Source organism: Nymphalis io, chromosome 29 (genome assembly GCF_905147045.1).
Source record: "Nymphalis io chromosome 29, ilAglIoxx1.1, whole genome shotgun sequence".
Taxonomy (NCBI): domain Eukaryota; kingdom Metazoa; phylum Arthropoda; class Insecta; order Lepidoptera; family Nymphalidae; genus Nymphalis; species Nymphalis io.
In genome coordinates this window covers 5,156,370-5,176,116 of record NC_065916.1, presented here as the reverse complement: position 1 = coordinate 5,176,116, position 19,747 = coordinate 5,156,370, and the positions used below count along the sequence as shown (strand labels likewise).

The 19,747-nt window shown below is 35.3% G+C and overlaps 1 protein-coding gene across 2 annotated transcripts in view; it reads left to right on the top strand.

The window, feature by feature from the left end:
* LOC126779452 (uncharacterized) overlaps positions 1-19,747 on the top strand; it is a 75,236-nt gene that overhangs the window by 18,071 nt on the left and 37,418 nt on the right. For both annotated transcript variants that reach the window (XM_050503420.1, XM_050503419.1), the window contains exons 2-3: positions 4,185-4,326; positions 4,826-4,935. In XM_050503420.1, coding sequence (XP_050359377.1) covers positions 4,185-4,326; positions 4,826-4,935 — 252 coding nt within the window. The remainder of the gene's footprint in view (positions 1-4,184; positions 4,327-4,825; positions 4,936-19,747) is intronic.

Here is a 19,747-nt window from a genome sequence, read left to right as displayed (position 1 = left end):
TGGTACAGGCAGCTGTTAGGTAGAATATGTGTTAAGTCAGAGTGTAAGCTGTCTCTATTTCAAATTTAAATCAAATCCGTTCTACATGCATTATATATATATATATATATATATATATATATATATATATATAGGAAAGCGAATATGGGCCTCCTGATTGTAAATGGTGACCATCGCTCAAAGATCTTGACACTGCAAGAAAGAAACATTTACATCATCAATGCGCCACCAACTTTGTGAATTAAGATGTTATGTCCCTTGTGCCTTTAGGTACACTGGCTCACTCACCCTTCAAAACGTATCACAACAATACTAACTGCTTGGCAATTGTATATGTGGCGTGCGAATGGTGTTATTTTTGAATTAATGTTAAATATATCTCGATTGCTAATCTCTGTGTCGCTGAAATAAAAAAAAATATTTTGCTATCTGTACCAGACAAAATGGCAACATCCGGCGTCAGAATTGTTAGTGCGTTCAGTAAATTTAACTAAACTTTGTTATTATTGTTGTAAATACGATATTAACTAACGTCTTTTCCTGTATATATATTTGTATATATAAATATTTGCTTTTTAGCGGGTGATTAGTTTAACGATACTGTCTTCTTCTTTCGTATGTCAAATCAGTGATGACGGAAAGAGAGAAATCAGTGTTAATTTAACCTGTTAAGCAAAGTCTACAAGTAAGAAGTGCGTAAGATTTCAAGTGTAACTTAGACAATTACTAACCTAAATACTATTATTAGACTTGCTTAATGACTTAATTAATAATAAGTGCAGTTTTTCTAAGTTAGAAGAATTCGTTTTCCCTCGAACTGTTAATAGGTTTTACGTTATTTAATTTCCGATAGTAGAAGCTCTAACCTACCTAAGACATTTAGCCCAACAGTGGGACAATTAGAGGGCACATGGTATGATTTAAACCCATGAGTTCTAGATCTACCGCGTTATATGCTAGCTCCTGAACCGAAGAGATGTCAGTTAATTAGTACAGTCGTGGAGGACCACGAATAGGAATTTATCCATAGGAAAAAATTTTGCCAGTATTTTGGGCATTTTGCCAATCTGAACCCAGTGTATGACCGGTCGTATAGTCGTGTTATTTTTTTTTAATTTTTCTTAAAATATAGGTTGTTGTTTGTTGTTATGATCCTCCTGACCGATTACAGTCATAGCGGCCATTGTCAAAGATAGCTGGACATATACTATATTACGGTGTAGGCCTGTGTGTGTGCTAACAAAATTATCTGTATTTTTTTTTACAATTAATAGGCCAGCGTTTGACCGTTGACTTGCCTGATGTTAAGCATCGACACGGCCTAAGATGTAGCACGCTTGCCTAAATTATTGTATTCCCTCACTCTCAAAATACGATAGAATGCTAATCAGTTCAGGATGTAAACACTGCCTGCCTACTTCTAGACTCCGGGCTGCTACTGAGAGCTTCTCGATACTATAATCTAGTACTTTTTTATTAGTTATTTTTTTTAACTTAAGATCTCGAGGTCTGCGATCTTTTGAACTAGCCACTGGACCAACGAGGCAGCTCAAAAATATGCCTCCCTCCCATAGTGGAGGTGCCTCGAGTCCGATGGGCACCAAGCACCTCCCACAGGCCAGTGTAGTCAACGCCGTCGCTAGTGGGACACAGAGGATTGAAGAGCGTGACAGTTAGAAATCTACTGAAAAATGTTGCACGTGTATTGTTTGCCGAAAAACGACAGACTTAATCGAAAAAACTAATTAAACGGTGTATAATATATATGTGTAATCCAATGCTGTAGCTATACTTATATTATAAAGAGGTAAAGTTTGTGAGGTTGTTAGGGGGTAATCTCTGGATATACTAAACCAATTTTGTAAATTCTTCTACCAATAGAAAGCCACATTATTTGTCTGGAACTAAATCATAGCACTCGGTACTAACCGAACCACAATCATAATTTCATCACAAGTAAAAATGTTTACCATCAAACGGAGTGGGCACGGGTCAGCTAGTGTATTATATAGCATTATATATATTATATAGCAATATAATATATATCGCATTGGATGTAAATAGCTACTGTGGTTAATAAAATTGTCAGCGGACGGAATATTGTAATTAAATTACAATATCACGGGAAGATTTTAGTCAAATTATACGTCACCTAACTACCCAGGCCCCTAACCACAAAACCCTACCAGACTTAAGACCATTTCCATTTAAATTTGAGCGTTTTAGTTTAAAATATTCTCTAATATTAGACGGTAGTTTTGAGTTTATTGCGTTCAGTAAAGTCGATGTTTTCGTGGATTTTAAAGGAAGTCATCTTAATTCCGAGATAAAGCCACAGAATCTCATGGTTCCTAAGAGTTCCTGTAACGAAATGATTTATCTGACATCCATGTTGATATCGACGGCTTCACCAGTTGGGAGGGCGAGTATCGAGATTTAGCTAGATTATTTTTATAATGCAGGTAGTTTACTGGCAGATGGGTAATAGACGTTGGCAAAGTAAGAAATCTTAACATTTATTACATTGCCAATGTCTATGGTAGAACACTTATCATCAGTTACCCCAATTGCCCGTCACATAACATAAGAAAACGTGTGGACTTCAATATAAACGGTATGTAGACCCTCATTCTACCCGAGCGAAGAAGGGACAGGTAGTTAGTAATTAATTAAGCCGAGACGGCCTAATGGTTAGAACGCGTGAATCTTAACCGATGATCGTAGGTTCAAACCCGCGCAAGCACTACTGAATTTTCATCTGCTTAATTTGTGTTTATAATTCATATCGTGCTTGACGGTGAAGGAAAACATCGTGAGGATACCTACATGTGTCTAATTTCATTGAAATTCTGCCACATGTGTATTCTATCAAACCGCATTGGAGCAGCGTGGTGGAATAAGCGCGACCTTCTTCTCAAAAGGGAGAGGAGGCCTTAGCCCAGCAGTGGGACATGCACAGGCTGTTACTGTACTGTAATATGTACTTAGTGTTTTTTTCCCTGGATACAGGAACGTTCTCGTGTATCACGGCGCTGTTCCGAATAAGCGTGGGAGTTGGTACGAAAATAGCTCTGAGTGTTCGATACGAACTTGTATTAAGTATTAACACAATATATAAATAAATATTTATGTAGATTCAAGTAAAGATTAAAGTTACATTTAATGTCCTCAGACTGGCAATCTCCCCCTCCTCCCTCGATGAGGAGGATTTTGACTTTTGATCCTGTCCTTATCCATAGATCGTACTCGTACACCACCCCCCCCCCCCCCTTATAAGTGCGAGTGACGTCACAAAAACTAGATTGAATTATATATAGAAAATTATTCGTATTAAATGTACGATAAGTGTTAATAAAGTCATAAACGATGACATTAATAATAAGAAAGGGGTTGGGGTTGCGAATAGTGTGACTGAGTGAACGGCACGGGGTTGCCAGCGATAGACGCTCACGGATGTACTCTTCATTCGAGTGTTTTCAAACGTAAGAGAAGAACTTAGTAGACAGACTGTCTCCACTGTGTGTTTATCGTGGCGATCCATTGGTGTCTCAGGTTGTTGTTCTGCAGCGCCATCTATCGGCTTACAACAAAGTGGATAGTATAATATACATGAGCCTATTATCATAGTGATCGGTCAAACGGTGTTGCAATATATCAGCCTCGAACAGATATACCAACATACATTCACATACATACATATATGCTAGTGTTTGCCGAGTGGTCGAAATTCATTGGATCATAATCATATATTTATGAGTTTGCATGTTTCATGAACATTTGTTGTTCTGTTCTTATTTCTATATTTAGCAGCAAATGCCAAATTAAAAAAAAGAACAAATTCCGTTAACAAACATTTGAATAAAGAACATGGGTGCCGTTAGCAAGGTTTGAATTTAGCGTCCCCCCCAAACTTATTTTCTTGCAAGACAAACGACACACAACACAAACTTCAAAAGTGTAATAAAACTAGTTCCCATTATTATGTAGGAATGAAAACAATACGACACGAGTTTCATCAATGTCATGGCGTCTGTCCTAATTAATTGCAAGTTTATTTGTGTATTAATGTTTTAATAGTGTGTTCCTGTGCCCTAAAGGTCTGAAGTAAGCAGCTTGCTAGGTCTCCTAGTTACGGTTACTAATGATTTGTTACCATATTTGATGACACAACCATCTTGTTTCAGCTGGTCGGTGTGCCTTGCGGTCAACACGGTCAATACACGTTCTACAAGGCCATAAGACTAACAGGACCCAAGGAGAGGATAGTCGCCATCGGTGATTTCTTCTTCGTGAGGATATGGCAGGATTCAGAACTGGTGTCTATTGGTAAGGGATTGTTCTTCTATTACTGAATAAGCTGGTGAAATATTGACACTGGTATACCCAGGGGCGGATTTCATACCTTAATATACCATAATCGGTATCTTTTTATCGGTATTTTTTTTGGTGACATGCTATGGACACATATTTTAGTTTCTAAACGTTGATGTGTGGTTTCACAGAGGACACGTTTACTAAATAAAATGTCACCAAATTTTGCCGGCCTAGGCCCCGGCCTACTCGGCCTATAGGGCAGAAATCCTCCTCTCCTGGAAAAAACAAAGGCCAAAACAAAGAGCAATAATTAATGTATTTCCTACCACCTTTCACACTACCATTAATCAGCAAGTCTCAACCATATTTCTGCGTCTCGGATCTCGTAGAGCTTTGTTATGTTCGGTCAAGCTTCTTGTCTTTCGTACAGTTTCAGCCTACGTGCTCATCGTGAAGTATCTTTATCACGGAACTGAATTATGGAGAATTAATTGTATGCATCCTTTATCAGGCGAACTGCAACTCCTCTGGACGGACAGGGTCTCAGACCAGACCCTCGTTTCCCTAAGGCTATACTTCCTGCCGGAAAATACACCCGATGGCAGAGGTCTCCATGGGGAGGTGAGTTTTTTATGATCTGTTTAAAATAATGATTGGTGATCGTTTTTCAGGATAATATTTTTTTTACATATATATAACCTCAACAGCCTCACCTTGCGCCACTGTCGTCCACTCCTAAAACAAACATTACGCTTATCTGGAAGGGTGAATAGGAATAAGCACTTCCTTGAAAATTCGTACCGTTATGATGTTTTTAAGTGAACCATATATTTGCCTTCAAGTATATGTCTATGTATGCATGAAGTATTTATTTACACAGCACACATATACCCTTCCATTTATAGTTAGAAAGATGAAGTGGTCATATACAAAAAGTATTTAGTATACATTTTATTCCTCATATATTTTAGGTTGTATAACTCATGCCTTTGTATAAATAAATATATAAAAAATCGTGTCTATGCTGTTGTTCGTTTAAGAGTTCTGTCGTCAAGAGATATCCTGGAGAAGTAAGTCATGCTTACTATACAAATGCATTGCGATATCGGAACTGTAGAGCTATTAGAACGTACTCGAAACTCACATATACGATATGGACCATAATAATTATAATATTACGTATCAAAATACGGTGAAGAAAAACATTGTGAGGAAACCTACATGTGTCTAATTTCACTGAAATTCTGCCACATGTGTATTCCACCAACCCGCATTGGAGCAGCGTGGTGGAATAAGCTCCAAACCTTCTCCTCAAAAACGGAGAGGAGGCCTTTAGCTCAGCAGTGGGACATTCACAGGCTGTTACGGTATCAAAATAGTGTGTCACCGTAAGTCGGTTGTCAACATTTCACGGGACATGAAATGAGTTCATACAGAATAGCAGTAAAAATCAATATGTTATATTTCTAGTTCTACTTCAGTTTAAAAGATTCGATCTAAACAAATATATAAACATTAGATAGATAAATGCTTGTAAATACTGGGTAGGGCTTCGTGCAAGCCCGTCTGGGAAGGCACCACCCACTCATCAGATATTCATAATAGCAGTACTTGGTATCGTTGTGTTTCGGTTTGAAGGGTGAGTGAGCCAGTGCAATTACAAGGGACATAACATCTTAATTCCCAAGGTTGGTGGCGCATTGGCGATTAAAGAATGGTTAATATTTCGTACATCACGAGTCTATGGGTTGTGACCATTTACAATCAGGTAGCCCATTTGCCCGTACGCCTCCCAATATTATATCTTTTGCCTGGTGGTGTTTTCGCTGAACTAGTTTCGGGAGATGAAACGGTAAACGAAACTGAGGAAGAGCTTTCCTCTGTGCCCACTAATATAGTTCTTTGATCATTTGAAGATAATCACTTCCACACTATATATTCTCAGTAGCGAATCTAGAAAGCGCGATTCAGGAATTTGACAGTTTCAATCAACGCCATCTATCGCTACCGTGTGGTATTAAACGTCATCGTACAGGCAACCATATCTTAAAATATTTGCGTGTTTAGTGTTATGGAAATATATATAATATTATATTTTAAAAATTTTACTATTGTGTTAGAATTGATTTATAGCGTAAAGGGCTAGAATTAACATCGCAAACAGTTGCTTGTACAACGAATTTAAAGTTAATATTAAGCTGACTAAGTTCGATCATCGCTTTATGTTTTCAAGAAAAAAAAAAAAAAAAACAAGACAACAAAAACTCCCAGTGATTCGACCATAAGTCCATAATCGTTGGAATTTGGGGGGAAATATATTTAAATTTGTTTGTATCATATTTTTTCTCTAATCTTAATAACAATTTATGTCTATACTAACATTATATGCAGAAGAGTTTTGTTGTGTGTTCGTTTGTAATGGATAAACTCGAAATCTACTTAACCGATTTTAAAATTTCTTTCAGCAATATGAAGGTACTTTATCACCGTGGGATATAGCCTATATTTTATTTTCAAAAAAATTAGATCCTTAAGAAAATCGCTATAATGTAACCCAAGGTATCAATGATTTTTTTGTTTTTTTTTTTTATAGTATATGTAGGTGGACGAGCATATGGGCCACCTGATGGTAAGTGGTCACCAACGCCCATAGACATTGGCATTGTAAGAAATGCTAACCATCGCTTACACCACCAATGCGCCACCAACTTTGGAAACAACGATGTTATGTCCCTTGTGCCTGTAATTACACTGGCTCACTCGCCCTTCAAACCGGAACACAACAATATCAAGTACTGCTGTTTTGCGGGAGAATATCTGATGAGTGGGTGGTACCTACCCAGACGAGCTTGCACAAAGCCCTACCACCAATGAAATGATGATACCACCATGATTCAACACGGACGAAGTCGGTGGACGCTTTTATATTAATATTATTCTAATAGACAATAGCAAAAAAAAAAAACGGTTAATAAACAGATATTTATATATACTTATGTATTATATAATCTATCTCGTGCTTGACGGTGAAGGAAAACATCGCGAGGAAACCTGCATGTGTCTAATTTCATCGAAATTCTGCCACATGTGTATTCCACCAACCCGCATTGGAGCAGCGTGGTGGAATAAGCTCCAAACCTTCACCTCAAATGGGAGAGGAGGCCCTAGCCCAGCAGTGGGACATTAACAGGCTGTTACTGTTATGTATTATTTAAGTTTCGTAAATATCACTTTGTCTTCTCGTTCTATCCTATGTACAATACTAGTGTTCGCCCGCTTGTTGGCGGGTAGGACACCTGCCCAGGTATAAAAAAAGTAACCTATGGCCTTCCATGTTGCTTAAGCTAGCTGCCTATCAAATTACATCAAAATCGGTTCAGCTGTGTAACCGTAACAGACGGACATACAGACTTACTTTCGTATTTATAATATTAGTATAGGTACATAAACTGGAGGTAGTTTTTATTTTCGACTATCAGCTTAATATGGAAATTTTATTTATATATATATAAATAATATAATAGAAAGAAATTATTACACATAACTGTAGAAAAAAACATCATGTAAATAAAAAGCTAAAATATATTCAGTAATGGTATTACGAACGGCTTTAAGAAAAAAAAAATGTTTATGCAAACAAAGACACGGGCGCGAATGTTACAAAAAAAAACCTTCTAAAACCTCAAAAATCCCTGAGTTTCTACGAATATTGTCCTCTCTTTCGCACCCGTAGCGCCGTCTCGCTCTAAGCCCTATTTGGTAACGCCAACTATTTCATGGATGAAATTACTGAGTGTACGGCGCGAGTTATGAGCGGTAGCGATTTTTATTAGTATTATTTTGTTTCGTAAATATAATATTTTTATTGATTAGTGTATTTTAAGGTGTTGTTTACATAAGAACATTAACAGTTTAACATTAACAATTTTTGTATGTTGAATGTAAACTTAGTAAGTCAGAAATATATCAAAAATTAAATTAAAAAAATAAATAATATCCTGAGACATTTTTCCCACACGGCCATCTGATCCCAAATTAAGCTTGTTCAAAGTTTGTGCTATGGAAACCAGACAACTGATATACTACATATACTACTTTTCTTTTGTAAATACAAACTTATATAGAAAATTACACTCGGACTCAGGACAAACAGACATGTTCATGCACACAAATGTTTGTCCTGGGTGGGAATCGAACCCACAACCTCCGGCGTGAAAGGCAAGTATCTACCTACCACGTTAACCGGCTCGTCAAATAAATATCCCTAAACAACGGCTAAGGCTTACAATAAAATATAATAATAATAATTATGATGAAAAATATAAAACACAAATATTTATTCAACACTTGGACCACACCTCAACACAATTGCTACACGTTGAACCGAAAACGTATCTTATTACTCGAGACGCAAAGTTGAATTTTAAATACACGACTCTTCAAGTAATTGTGTAGTACGTTATGGAACTATACGGTGAATAACTCGTCTTGATACTTATCCATTTTTGTTGTTTTTTTTTTTTTTAATTCGTTTTGTGGTATTTAAATTTCAATTAACAATTTATATGTTCGTATGTTATTAGAATAATACGTGCAGACGTTTTTATTTTTCTATATTAATATCATGGCCGAAGGAATGATCCAATTAGTGTTTTCGCTAGTATTCGCCAAAATAACAAAAGTTGGCAACAGTTTAAGCTTTGTCGAGATAAATATTTGCAGTTATTGTTGCTTCCAAGTATTTGAAGATGATATTTTTTATAAACATATAAATATTTACGGTACTAAATTATTTCTAAACTTCATTTTTTTTTATATATTTATGAAACAGAATATATGTATACATATTTTTTGTTTATTTATAAGGTTTGTTCACAATCGTTTATCCTAATACAATTATATAATTATTAAATACAAACTAATCGATATTAAACTTTAAAAAGTAACGTGAAGGTACGTTTGTATTTTTAAAGGATGTAACAAAACTTGGGAATATGATTATAGTCTTCGTGCCGTTTTAAGTACTGATAATACGTATATATATATATATATATATATATATATATATAAATACATAGTTAACAACAATGGTTGAAAATGATCGCTTTGTTTCTTTAGCTTCTTTTTGTTTATGAATCGGCGGTGAAATTTGACAATCAATAAGTAAGTGTAATTCTTCTATATAAAATAAAGAATTTTGACTTTGACAATGGTATAATATATATATGCTTTGTCATTGGAGTGTGCTGTGTGACGCACACGCGTTAACTCAAGCATTTGACTCACAGTAAAAACTATAACCTACGTTAAGGGCTCGATAATTGTTAGCAGGTTGTGCATCTGTTCGTATAATTTCCTTAAAAATGATGATATTTTTTTAATGAAATTGATAATTAAATGTAATTTCCTTTTATAATTAAGTGTAATATGTCATACAACCGGTTCGCCCTTGGCTGCGGATACACATCTTGACAAGTGCTCCGTATAAAACTGGTAGCTTGCCAAATGTATAATCGACAGCAGATTAATGACTACAGCCTATTAAAATGCCGTGGGTGTCATAGAAGATGAAGCAAGTTTATTTAACTAGTAACTCTGAGCTCCTTACGTATGGTAACCCCTTACACTGCTTTATAATGTTAGTTTAAATTACAGTTGAACTAAATATATAAATAATAATTTTCACTTTATCACATTGCTTAACGGGTTAGATTGTCTTACCGGTGGTAGGGCTTTGTGCAAGCTCGTCTGGGTAGGTACCACCCACTCATCAGATATTCTACCGCAAAAAAGCAGTACTCGGTATTGCTGTGTTCCGGTTTGAAGGGTGAGTGTGCCAGTGTAATTACAGGCACAAGGGACATAACATCTTAGTTCCAAAGGTTGGTGGCGCATTGGCTATATAAGCGATAGTTGACATTTCTTACAATGTCAATGTCTAAGGGTGTTTGGGGACCACTTACCATCAGATGGCCCATATGCTTGTCTACCTTCCTATTCTATAAAAAAAAGCTTGTCATAAAACTGTATTTTATGATTATATCAAATTATTTAATATAATTAACACCGACGTACAAGCAGACTTTAATTCATATTATATATTATGAAATCAATTATGATTGTCAAGCGTTTGCAGTTAGTTACGAAAGGCAGGCTGACCTATCATATGTTCTTATCGCTGTAATATATTGTATGCGTGAGATTTTCACGTTATATTAAAGGAAATATCAATTTTGGTTCTGTATCCTTAATTTAGTTTCATCCTTGACACAGATAAAACATGTTTTTGCTATTTAATTTTAGAGGTTAACAGTGAGTTATATATTATTTAATATATATGTATATTCATATATATATATATATATATAAATGCTTGTAGTACACGTGAGAGAAGAGTAACGATTTTTAATCAAACATGATATTTTATACATTTAAAGCTTCTATGTAAGTAATAAAAAGCAACAAATTAATATTTCAAACGATGTTGCAGTCGATAGCATGTATGTGGTTCGTTTTGTTACATCATGATAGGACACGCATCTATTATTGACCTTTGTGATTGATTGATATGCAACAGATGACACTCAGATAAAATTGTATTATTTGTATTTATGTATTTTACAACCACGACAGTAATGTACAGATTTATATTTAAACGTTTTTATATATTATATTTATGTATATAAATATGTCCATGACAGGTAGTTTTTGTATCTTGTAATTAACTTATATAAAAACCGAATGTATATAATGTACTAGCTACCCGTAGAATTAGGTTGTACATAAAAAGTGTATATCAAAGATAAATATACAAAGGTCATCTTCTTTGTGCCAGGAACCTTTGCCTCTGTACGCAGGACTATTTAATTTTCATCAATATTAACACAATAAATATTCATTTATATATATAGAAATGGAATAACTTAACGGAAATTATGTAATATTCTCTGAGTTCAATATAAATTCACTATTGAAGTATATAAGTTAAATATATAAAATTTTATTTAAAGTAATGATTTATACGCACCTCAAAGAGTTAGCAACCGAAATCGCAGGATTTTGCCTGTATATACCAAACGTGCACGATAGTACCTGAAGTATAGATAACTTATCGCGTTACGATGTGAATAACATCGTTTAATGTGATATATGTATTTAAATTGAAATAGCTTATAATTGGCTTCAAAAGTATAACATGACCCATCTAAATACGTACTTAAAACTTATATTGCATATATACTTTGTGTACTGGTTTCAAATCAGTATATATGTCCACCAGACTCCAGCGGGTAATCTTCACCTTTATAAATTTCACCCAGTTTATCTTGGAGGTTACAAATAATACTAATATTAAATGTTATATATTTTATTATGTACTACATGATTTCGCGCGCCGATTTCGAATTTTATATGAAGTTAGTTATAAAAAAGCCTGTATTGTCTTCTTTAGGGTTTTACTAAGGAATTTCATCAAAATCGGCTTAGTTGATCAGTTGTGAAATCATAACAGATAGACAGACAGAAATATATAAATATATGTTTATATATATATGTAGCAAGTCACTTAGTACGATACGTTTTTAATTCTATTAAAACGGATATACCGTTCAGAAAACAAAATATCTTAACTGAAATTCAATAAGCGTTGCTTAGAGCGTTGTAGAAACGACTTTCTTTTAAGGAAGTATGAAAAATAAAAATAATAAAAGATCAAGATTGTTCAACCGGGTATACAATACATTTGCTGCGATGCGCTCAAACCTTATGAACAAGAATCCGTGGAGTCGTGTTATGTTATTCTTAACATATTTAATATTTTTATTCGTTATCAAAATTAAATATATATTTTAAATACGGTATTGTAATTAGCATATTGTTGCTAAGTATAATGTTAGACCTAGTTAATTAAAATTGTTGATATAAATATTAAAACTGATTTAATAATTATTGTAAATGGTAAAACTTGCTTTATATATATATATATATATATATATATATAAATATTTGGCTACGTATTATATGTTAAAATATTCTTTTACTTTGATAAACGGTTATATTATGTAAGTAGCTTTAAGTCACGTTTCGTATTTGTCAATACGATGTCGATATTTTTATCGACATATACGCGTTATGATATTTTAACAATATACTTTAATCATGTAGAATTTCATCCAAGAGTTGTTGGATTGTTATTTTACAATATTATTAAAACAAAGTTGTGCTCGCGATTCGGTATGCATATCCTACGGAGAACGTGCAAAAAAACTCGCTAGTTATTCTTATAAGTAATAATAATGTCATCCAGACCGATTTCGGCCAAGGCGGCCAATCTCAAGAGTAATTAGCTAACAACTGCGCAGGAGATATTATAGTGCACAAGTGTGTGCGCAAACACAGGTGCACTCTCTATTCCCTTACTCATAATCCGATGGGACGGCAATGACACGACTGGAAAGAATTCAGGCGCAGGACAAACGGCTCTACGTGCTTTCCGAGGCACGGGAGTGTACACACTTTCAACTTCCAGACTCCCGGCTGCTACTGAGAATTTTCTGACAGAAAAATCCAATAACTTTTTATTGGCCTGACCTGGGAATTGAATCCAGGACCTCCGGGTCTGCGGCCTTACATCAAGCCACTAGACCAACGAGGCAGTCGATTCTTATGAGTATATATTATTCAATTGTGATATTTCATAGTCATTGAATTTTTATTGTATTTAATTGTAAGGAATGATAACGACACGGCCAAGTTGCAAGGAAATGTTTCGTTAATGAGGTTTTTTTAGTAATTATCGTTTTTGAAATTACTTAATCGATGCGTTCATACTCATGGATTTTTTTACAAACGCAACTGTTTATCAGTGTTAATATATAATGTTTTTTTTATATATGTATGGATTTTTATTGTAAATAAATATTTATCGCTCACATATGTATTTGTACGCGGTAAAATGAATCTTTTTTGAAGGTTGTTTCGAATTTGATTGTTTTATTTTTTGTAACGGATTAAGTACTTGTTGTATATGTTAATGTCTCGATATATAATACAAGCGAAACCAAATCGTCTTTATTGACGAGTGTCGTATATGTTTATCTTATCGTGGGCTGGCTCTGTGTAAATAACTGATAACAAACGAGCGGTACAGACGAAATGAAATTTTAAATAGTTTAGTTTCTATTATTTATGTATTGTCTTTTATATAATAGTTTTTATTTATCCGTCTACTGGCCTATGTGATAATACACATGGAAATGTTTGTTGTATGGCATGTCTTGCTTTTATGTTTCAGCTGATTATAGGGGTACATAAATATGAAAATTCGCTAATGGCTTTAACATATATTAGTTATTTATATATTATGAGTTAAGATCTCTAAACAATAGATGATCGTGGGTTCAAACCCGGGCAAGCACCACTAAAATTTCATGTGCTTTATTTGAGATTATAATTAATCTCGTGCTTGACGGGGGAGGAAAACTTCGTGAGGAAACCTGCATGTGTCTAATTTCACTGAAATTCTGCTACATGTGTATTCCACCAACCCACATTGGAGCAGCGTGGTGGAATAAGCTCCATACCGTCTCCTCATAAAGGGAGAGGAGGCCTTAGCCCAGCAGCGGGACATTCACAGGCTGTTACTATATTATTATTTTTATCAATTTTTATATAAACCTAAATATAAAACTAATTTATAGTATATAAAATAATATTACTCCTCAGATAGATTATTGAAGATATTTATTTAAATTAATATATGACAATAATGACTCAACGCGTGTAAAATACGACCTCCATAGTCTATAACTCGTAATTGATATATCGAATTTCAATAACATTCCTGACGATCAATGATTTTCGACGCATATTCGCAATAGTAACACAATAGTTGCAGGTGATTAATTGAAATTTTATTTTATTATATATAGTCGTTATGTGGTCATCACCGCCTTAAATAGTATTAAACATTTCTCTCTTAAATCGCCAATGCGCGATCGACATTAAGAACTAAGAAGTATCTCCCGTGCCCTTCTGTATATAACAACACTGGCTCACTCACCCTATAAACACACAAACAATACTAAGTACCACCCTAGCTAGCACGAAGCCCTACCACCAAGTGAATGTAAAAAAGGAATGTAATACAAAATCTAACATAAAAGTGAGTACGAATCAAACGGCCGCGTCTCCGTATTAATGTTAAAATATTTCAATTTTTGTTCGCGACCGTCCAACAAAGTAATAATAATGATATTTTGTAAGTCGAACGATGTGAATACCTTTTTTAATGTCCGCAGCGATAAGCCGCGTCGCACAGCGCTCCTCAAACTAATGTATTAACTTTTCATTTATATTTGTATTAAACAAGCATTGATTTATTATATTTAGTAATTTATATCTTAAGTTATGGGTGTTATTTTAATTGATTTTACAATTAAAGTACTTTTACTTTGTATAATACGGTTTTTTTTAATATGAATTGTTAAATTAATGCTGTTAAAAGAAATATCGTTATATTTCTTTTAACAGTAGAATTAATTGAGTGACGTCACAATCGTCACTATATCAGTTATGTAGACATAAAGATGACAAGTACAAGCGCTCGGACACGATAATTGAATTATTTATTTATTAATATAAATAAAAACTAATGAAACACAACAAGTCATACCCTAAGGCTTTGTCTGGGGTTCTTATTGTTTACCGTTCATGCGTGCAATAAATAATATTTTTTATTTATAGAATAGGTAGGCCGAGCATATGGGCCACCCTACCATCAGTAAAAGTATTAATTTTTTTATTAATCTAAAACAATGATCAACCTTAAATGGTGTTGAGTTTATAATATTTGATACAGAAGCTTGGAAAATAATTCTGACATCTCTTATCGCTTGTCAATAAACCTAATTAATATTTCGTTTTATCAACAATAATATTATTAAATAGTTTTTTTTTTATTTCGTCCTTATCTCGAACGAAATCGGGATGAGAGTGCTAGTATCGAAATGTCTGTTGTATCATAAAAAAGAAATGAAATATACCGATAACTTTACGAGGTCAATGACACTATTACGTGGTAGATACTCGTATGAGAACGTGGGTGAATTTTTACAATTTCTCGTACATTAGTAATTTTGTAAAAAAACTGATTATTCTTACGAACCAGAAGTGAAAATGACTTTTTTTTAAAAAGAATACATAAATAAGTAATTTACTTCAGAATACCGTAACCGTAACAGCCTGTGAATGTCCCACTGCTGGGCTAAAGGCCTCCTCTCCTCTTTTTGAGGAGAAGGTTTGGAGCTTATTCCACCACGCTGCTCCAATGCGGGTTGGTAGAATTCACATGTGGCAGAATTTCAGTGAAATTAGACACATGCAGGTTTCCTCACGATGTTTTCCTTCACCGTAAAGCACGAGATGAATTATAATCACAAATTAAGCACATGAAAATTCAGTGGTGCTTGCCCGGGTTTGAACCCACGATCATCGGTTAAGACTCACGCGTTCTTACCACAGGGCCATCTCGGCTTACTTCAGAATAAGAAATACACAAATAACAAACAAAATGATCATTAATTACATTAAATGCTGACAAAACCAACTAAAAATGTCAATTCAAGTAATTGTATGTTCGAAGCACCCAAACTTCGCGCCAAAAGTGATATTCTTCTTCAATGACGGGCGATGACGCACTTTTCTTTTTTTTAAATATATTCCGGCACATGGAACTGACACATTCGGTCGAAGGTTGTTAAGATTATGGTTAAAAAATATGTATTAAAAGCGTTAAACAGTTTATCCTAATATGAAACGACTTCTTTTATTGTCTGAAAATTAGTGTTGAACATTAAATTATTTTTAAAAAATAGAACAATTGGTGTTCTATATTTAATTTTAATTTTAAAAATACTTAAGTACGATTCGACTCTACGTCACCCGAATTCAGCAATTATTTGACAGCGACACAGAACAGGGCTGCCAACGTTCACGGATTACACTTTTAAAGATAGAACCGATTTATCGTTCGAAATTTGAATTAGAATTTTTTAAATTAGTTCAATTGCCTTACGTTTCATCCGACTGCGATATAATTAAAAGTAATGTTTCAACGCTGTATATCTGTTTTTTAGTTCGCTTAAAAGTTATATATATGTTTAAGAGTAGTTTTCAATGAGTTTTTTTCTTAAATGTGAAATATCTATTGGAACGCCTCGCGGGTTATATCGACTCGTGTGCCGTGACGTCAAACGACATTCGTATAACCGCGGGGGAGGTATGCTTCCCTGTGCGTGCGTGTACTTAATACTTCGTTGTTATATATTTTTATATAATAATAATAAGATTTATATATATTCATTTTATTCATCGCCATAAACGTTTTATGTTGACCATTATTCTATTCGTGCAAAATCGGAACGCGTTTCTAGTTAAATATATTATGTTAAAAGTACGCCGCCTTAGTACAGTTGTGTATGTTTGTATATATGTATAATTATTAATTAGACTTAACTAATCTCGATCCGAAAAGTTTAAATTAATACATACAAAACGTCAACCCCGAGTGTCATGACGTCATTATGTATAAATGTGGCGGTCGGTGTCATGGCGGAATGGGTATTTACGAACGTGAGTTCATTAAAATATCTCAAGTAATTTACTTAGTTAATATATTTTTTATAATTTAATCAGATAAATAATCATAACCATTTTGACTAGAAACTTGAGTAAGTCACGCGAAGGGCAACCCCCCCTTGCCCTTATACAAGTATTTAGATTGAGGTCTCCTTTTTCCTCGATTGACGTTTGAAGTTTTAGCCAATCAATCAATCAATCAATCAACAGCCAATCGTTGTCCACTGCTGAACATAGGCCTCTCCCAAGGTGCGCCAAAGCTCCCTGTCCTCCGCCTTCCGCATCCAGTTGGTGCCCGCCACCTTCTTAAGGTCGTCGGTCCACCTGGCTGGAGGGCGCCCTACGCTGTTTTAGCCGTGATGACTAAAATGCTATGATGATTTCCAAGGTCGAGCTGAATGCAACGTTTCGTTCGAAACGTTAATGACGTAAAATGTTTTACTTCCATCGCGTATAGGTAATGTAGTTGTATGTGTGTGTGTTTTTTTTTTTTAATTATTTATTTTATATTTTCGTTATGAAATGATGATATTTTAATGTATAGCAAACTTTTATATTTTGTACTTTTTTATTTAATAAAAAAGCCGAGATGGTCTAGTGGTTAGAACGCGTGAATCTTAACCGATGATCGTGGGTTCAAATCCGGGCAAGCACCGCTGAATTTTCATGTGCTTAATTTGTGTTTATAATTCATATCGTGCTTGACGGTGAACGAAAACATCGTGAGGAAATCTGCATGTGTCTAATTTCATTGAAATTCTGCCACATGTGTACGTGCTACCAGTACAGCTGCTACTGGTAGAATACACATGTGGCTGTACTTTTTAATCTTTTAATTTGTTATGATTGTGCTTATATACTTGTGTCTATATACAATATAGTGAATACCTAATTCACGTGTCTTCGACTTGTGCAATTCACAATTTCGTTTGCTATACTTGGAAAGATGAACAGGTCCTAGGGATCCTGTATCGGATTATGTGGTTCTCACCGAGTAAGATGGATTGGAAAGGTTTCGAGGTCGTGATCATTTGCGCATCCTCTCCCGAGCCGTGCTACACTCTGTGCCTTACGCAGGACATGCGAGGTCCCCAGCTTACGTGCCCCCACTTCACGATGTAGGACCGTCCGGTTTTGTAAGGGCCGACATTATGAATTTGTCGTCTCCGAGGAGCCAGGGCTTGTAAGGCCTCTGTCTGTTTAAAAGCCGGCACCTGCAAGTCCTCCGGTGTTGCAGGTGTCTATGGGTGACGGTGGTCACTTTGAATCAGCATCATGACCGTTTACCCGAAACTTACAAAAAAAAATAATTAAGGTCTCAATGTCACAAAGGAGAAGAAGTCTCCACGCCGATTCCTTGTAGAGCATCGCAACCACATTTAAATATAAATGAATAACACCATGGTGGAATGCAAAACCTTCGAAAAAATAGAGGTTTAAGCTCAGCAGTGACACGTCACCACTTCACCAGCTAATTTTACACCACACGATCCTCAAGACATTCTATCGTGCGATATAAGCGGCCCCGCGTCGCCGTCTATGTAATCGATGGGTACCGACTGTTTCTGATACGAAACTTAATTTGATGGTATTAACCGACTTTACGGAATGTGTATGCTATGATTTATTGAATAATAATGCTATGAACATATTATTTTGCATGAATATATACGTGTAGAGTATATATCTGCCATTGAATACTTTGGAATTGTTATGCATTGATTTCATATATGATACATATGGAGTTGTCGTTCGCGGCTTTGCTTTTTTTTATATTTGCCTATAGTGCAAATGACTACTCCACCTGATGGTAAGTGGTAGTAGAGTCCAAACGCGACGACGGCCAGTACAGTCGGGATGGATGTTCTGTACTAGCCGTCCCCGCCTTGCCGGCCCGCAAGATGCCTCTTCACGCCTCGTTTGAAGGAACCCGGGTTGTAAGAGGAGGGGAACACAAAACTTTGCTTTTGCTTGCGTGTTGTGGGGTATGTTGGTATCAGCCATCAGGCTTAGGATATCAAATATAGCTTATATCCTTTTCTGGGATCCAAGCTTCTTTAATAGCAAATTTCATCTAAATCGCTGTCTGATAGATTTGAATAAAACACAGTTTATATTTTGGTCTAATCTATATATAAGGTACAAATGAATAAAATTGAAAACGTCTATCTGTTATTACATAATAATTTCCTTTCATAATTGCTTATTATTAAATACGACTACTTGTGTTGTCTGTTTGTTTGTTTGTTCGGGGTTAAGCTCAAAAGCTTAACTAAGCTTAAGCTTAATTTGTCTTCCTCGTTTTAACTTCTCAACCGATCGTTATAAAATATTGCAGACACGTTGTCGGGGTGTTACAGAAAATGGGCACCCAACCCCCATCACACGCGGTTGAAGTGGCGGGCGGAATTTTAAGCCCGATGGGGAAGGTAATTGTGGAACCTCGAGGTCTAGAAACCCACAACAGCGCAATTTTTAATGTACTCCTTCCCTCGACTTTACTGAATTGATTTGATGTAGAAACCTTCAAGGAATCCTATCCTTAATGACCGGCAACGCACCTGCAAGCAGGTGTCCATGGGCAGCGGTGGTCACTTTGTATTAGGTGAGCCTCCTGCCCATATTTTTTTATGCGGACGAGCATTTAGGCCACCTGATGGTAAGTGGTCACCAACGCCCTTAGGCATTGGAATTGTAAGAAATGTTAACCATCGCTTACATCACCAATGCGCCACCAACTTTGGGAACTAAGATGTATTGTCCCTTGTGCCTGTACTAACGCTGGCTCACTCAGCCT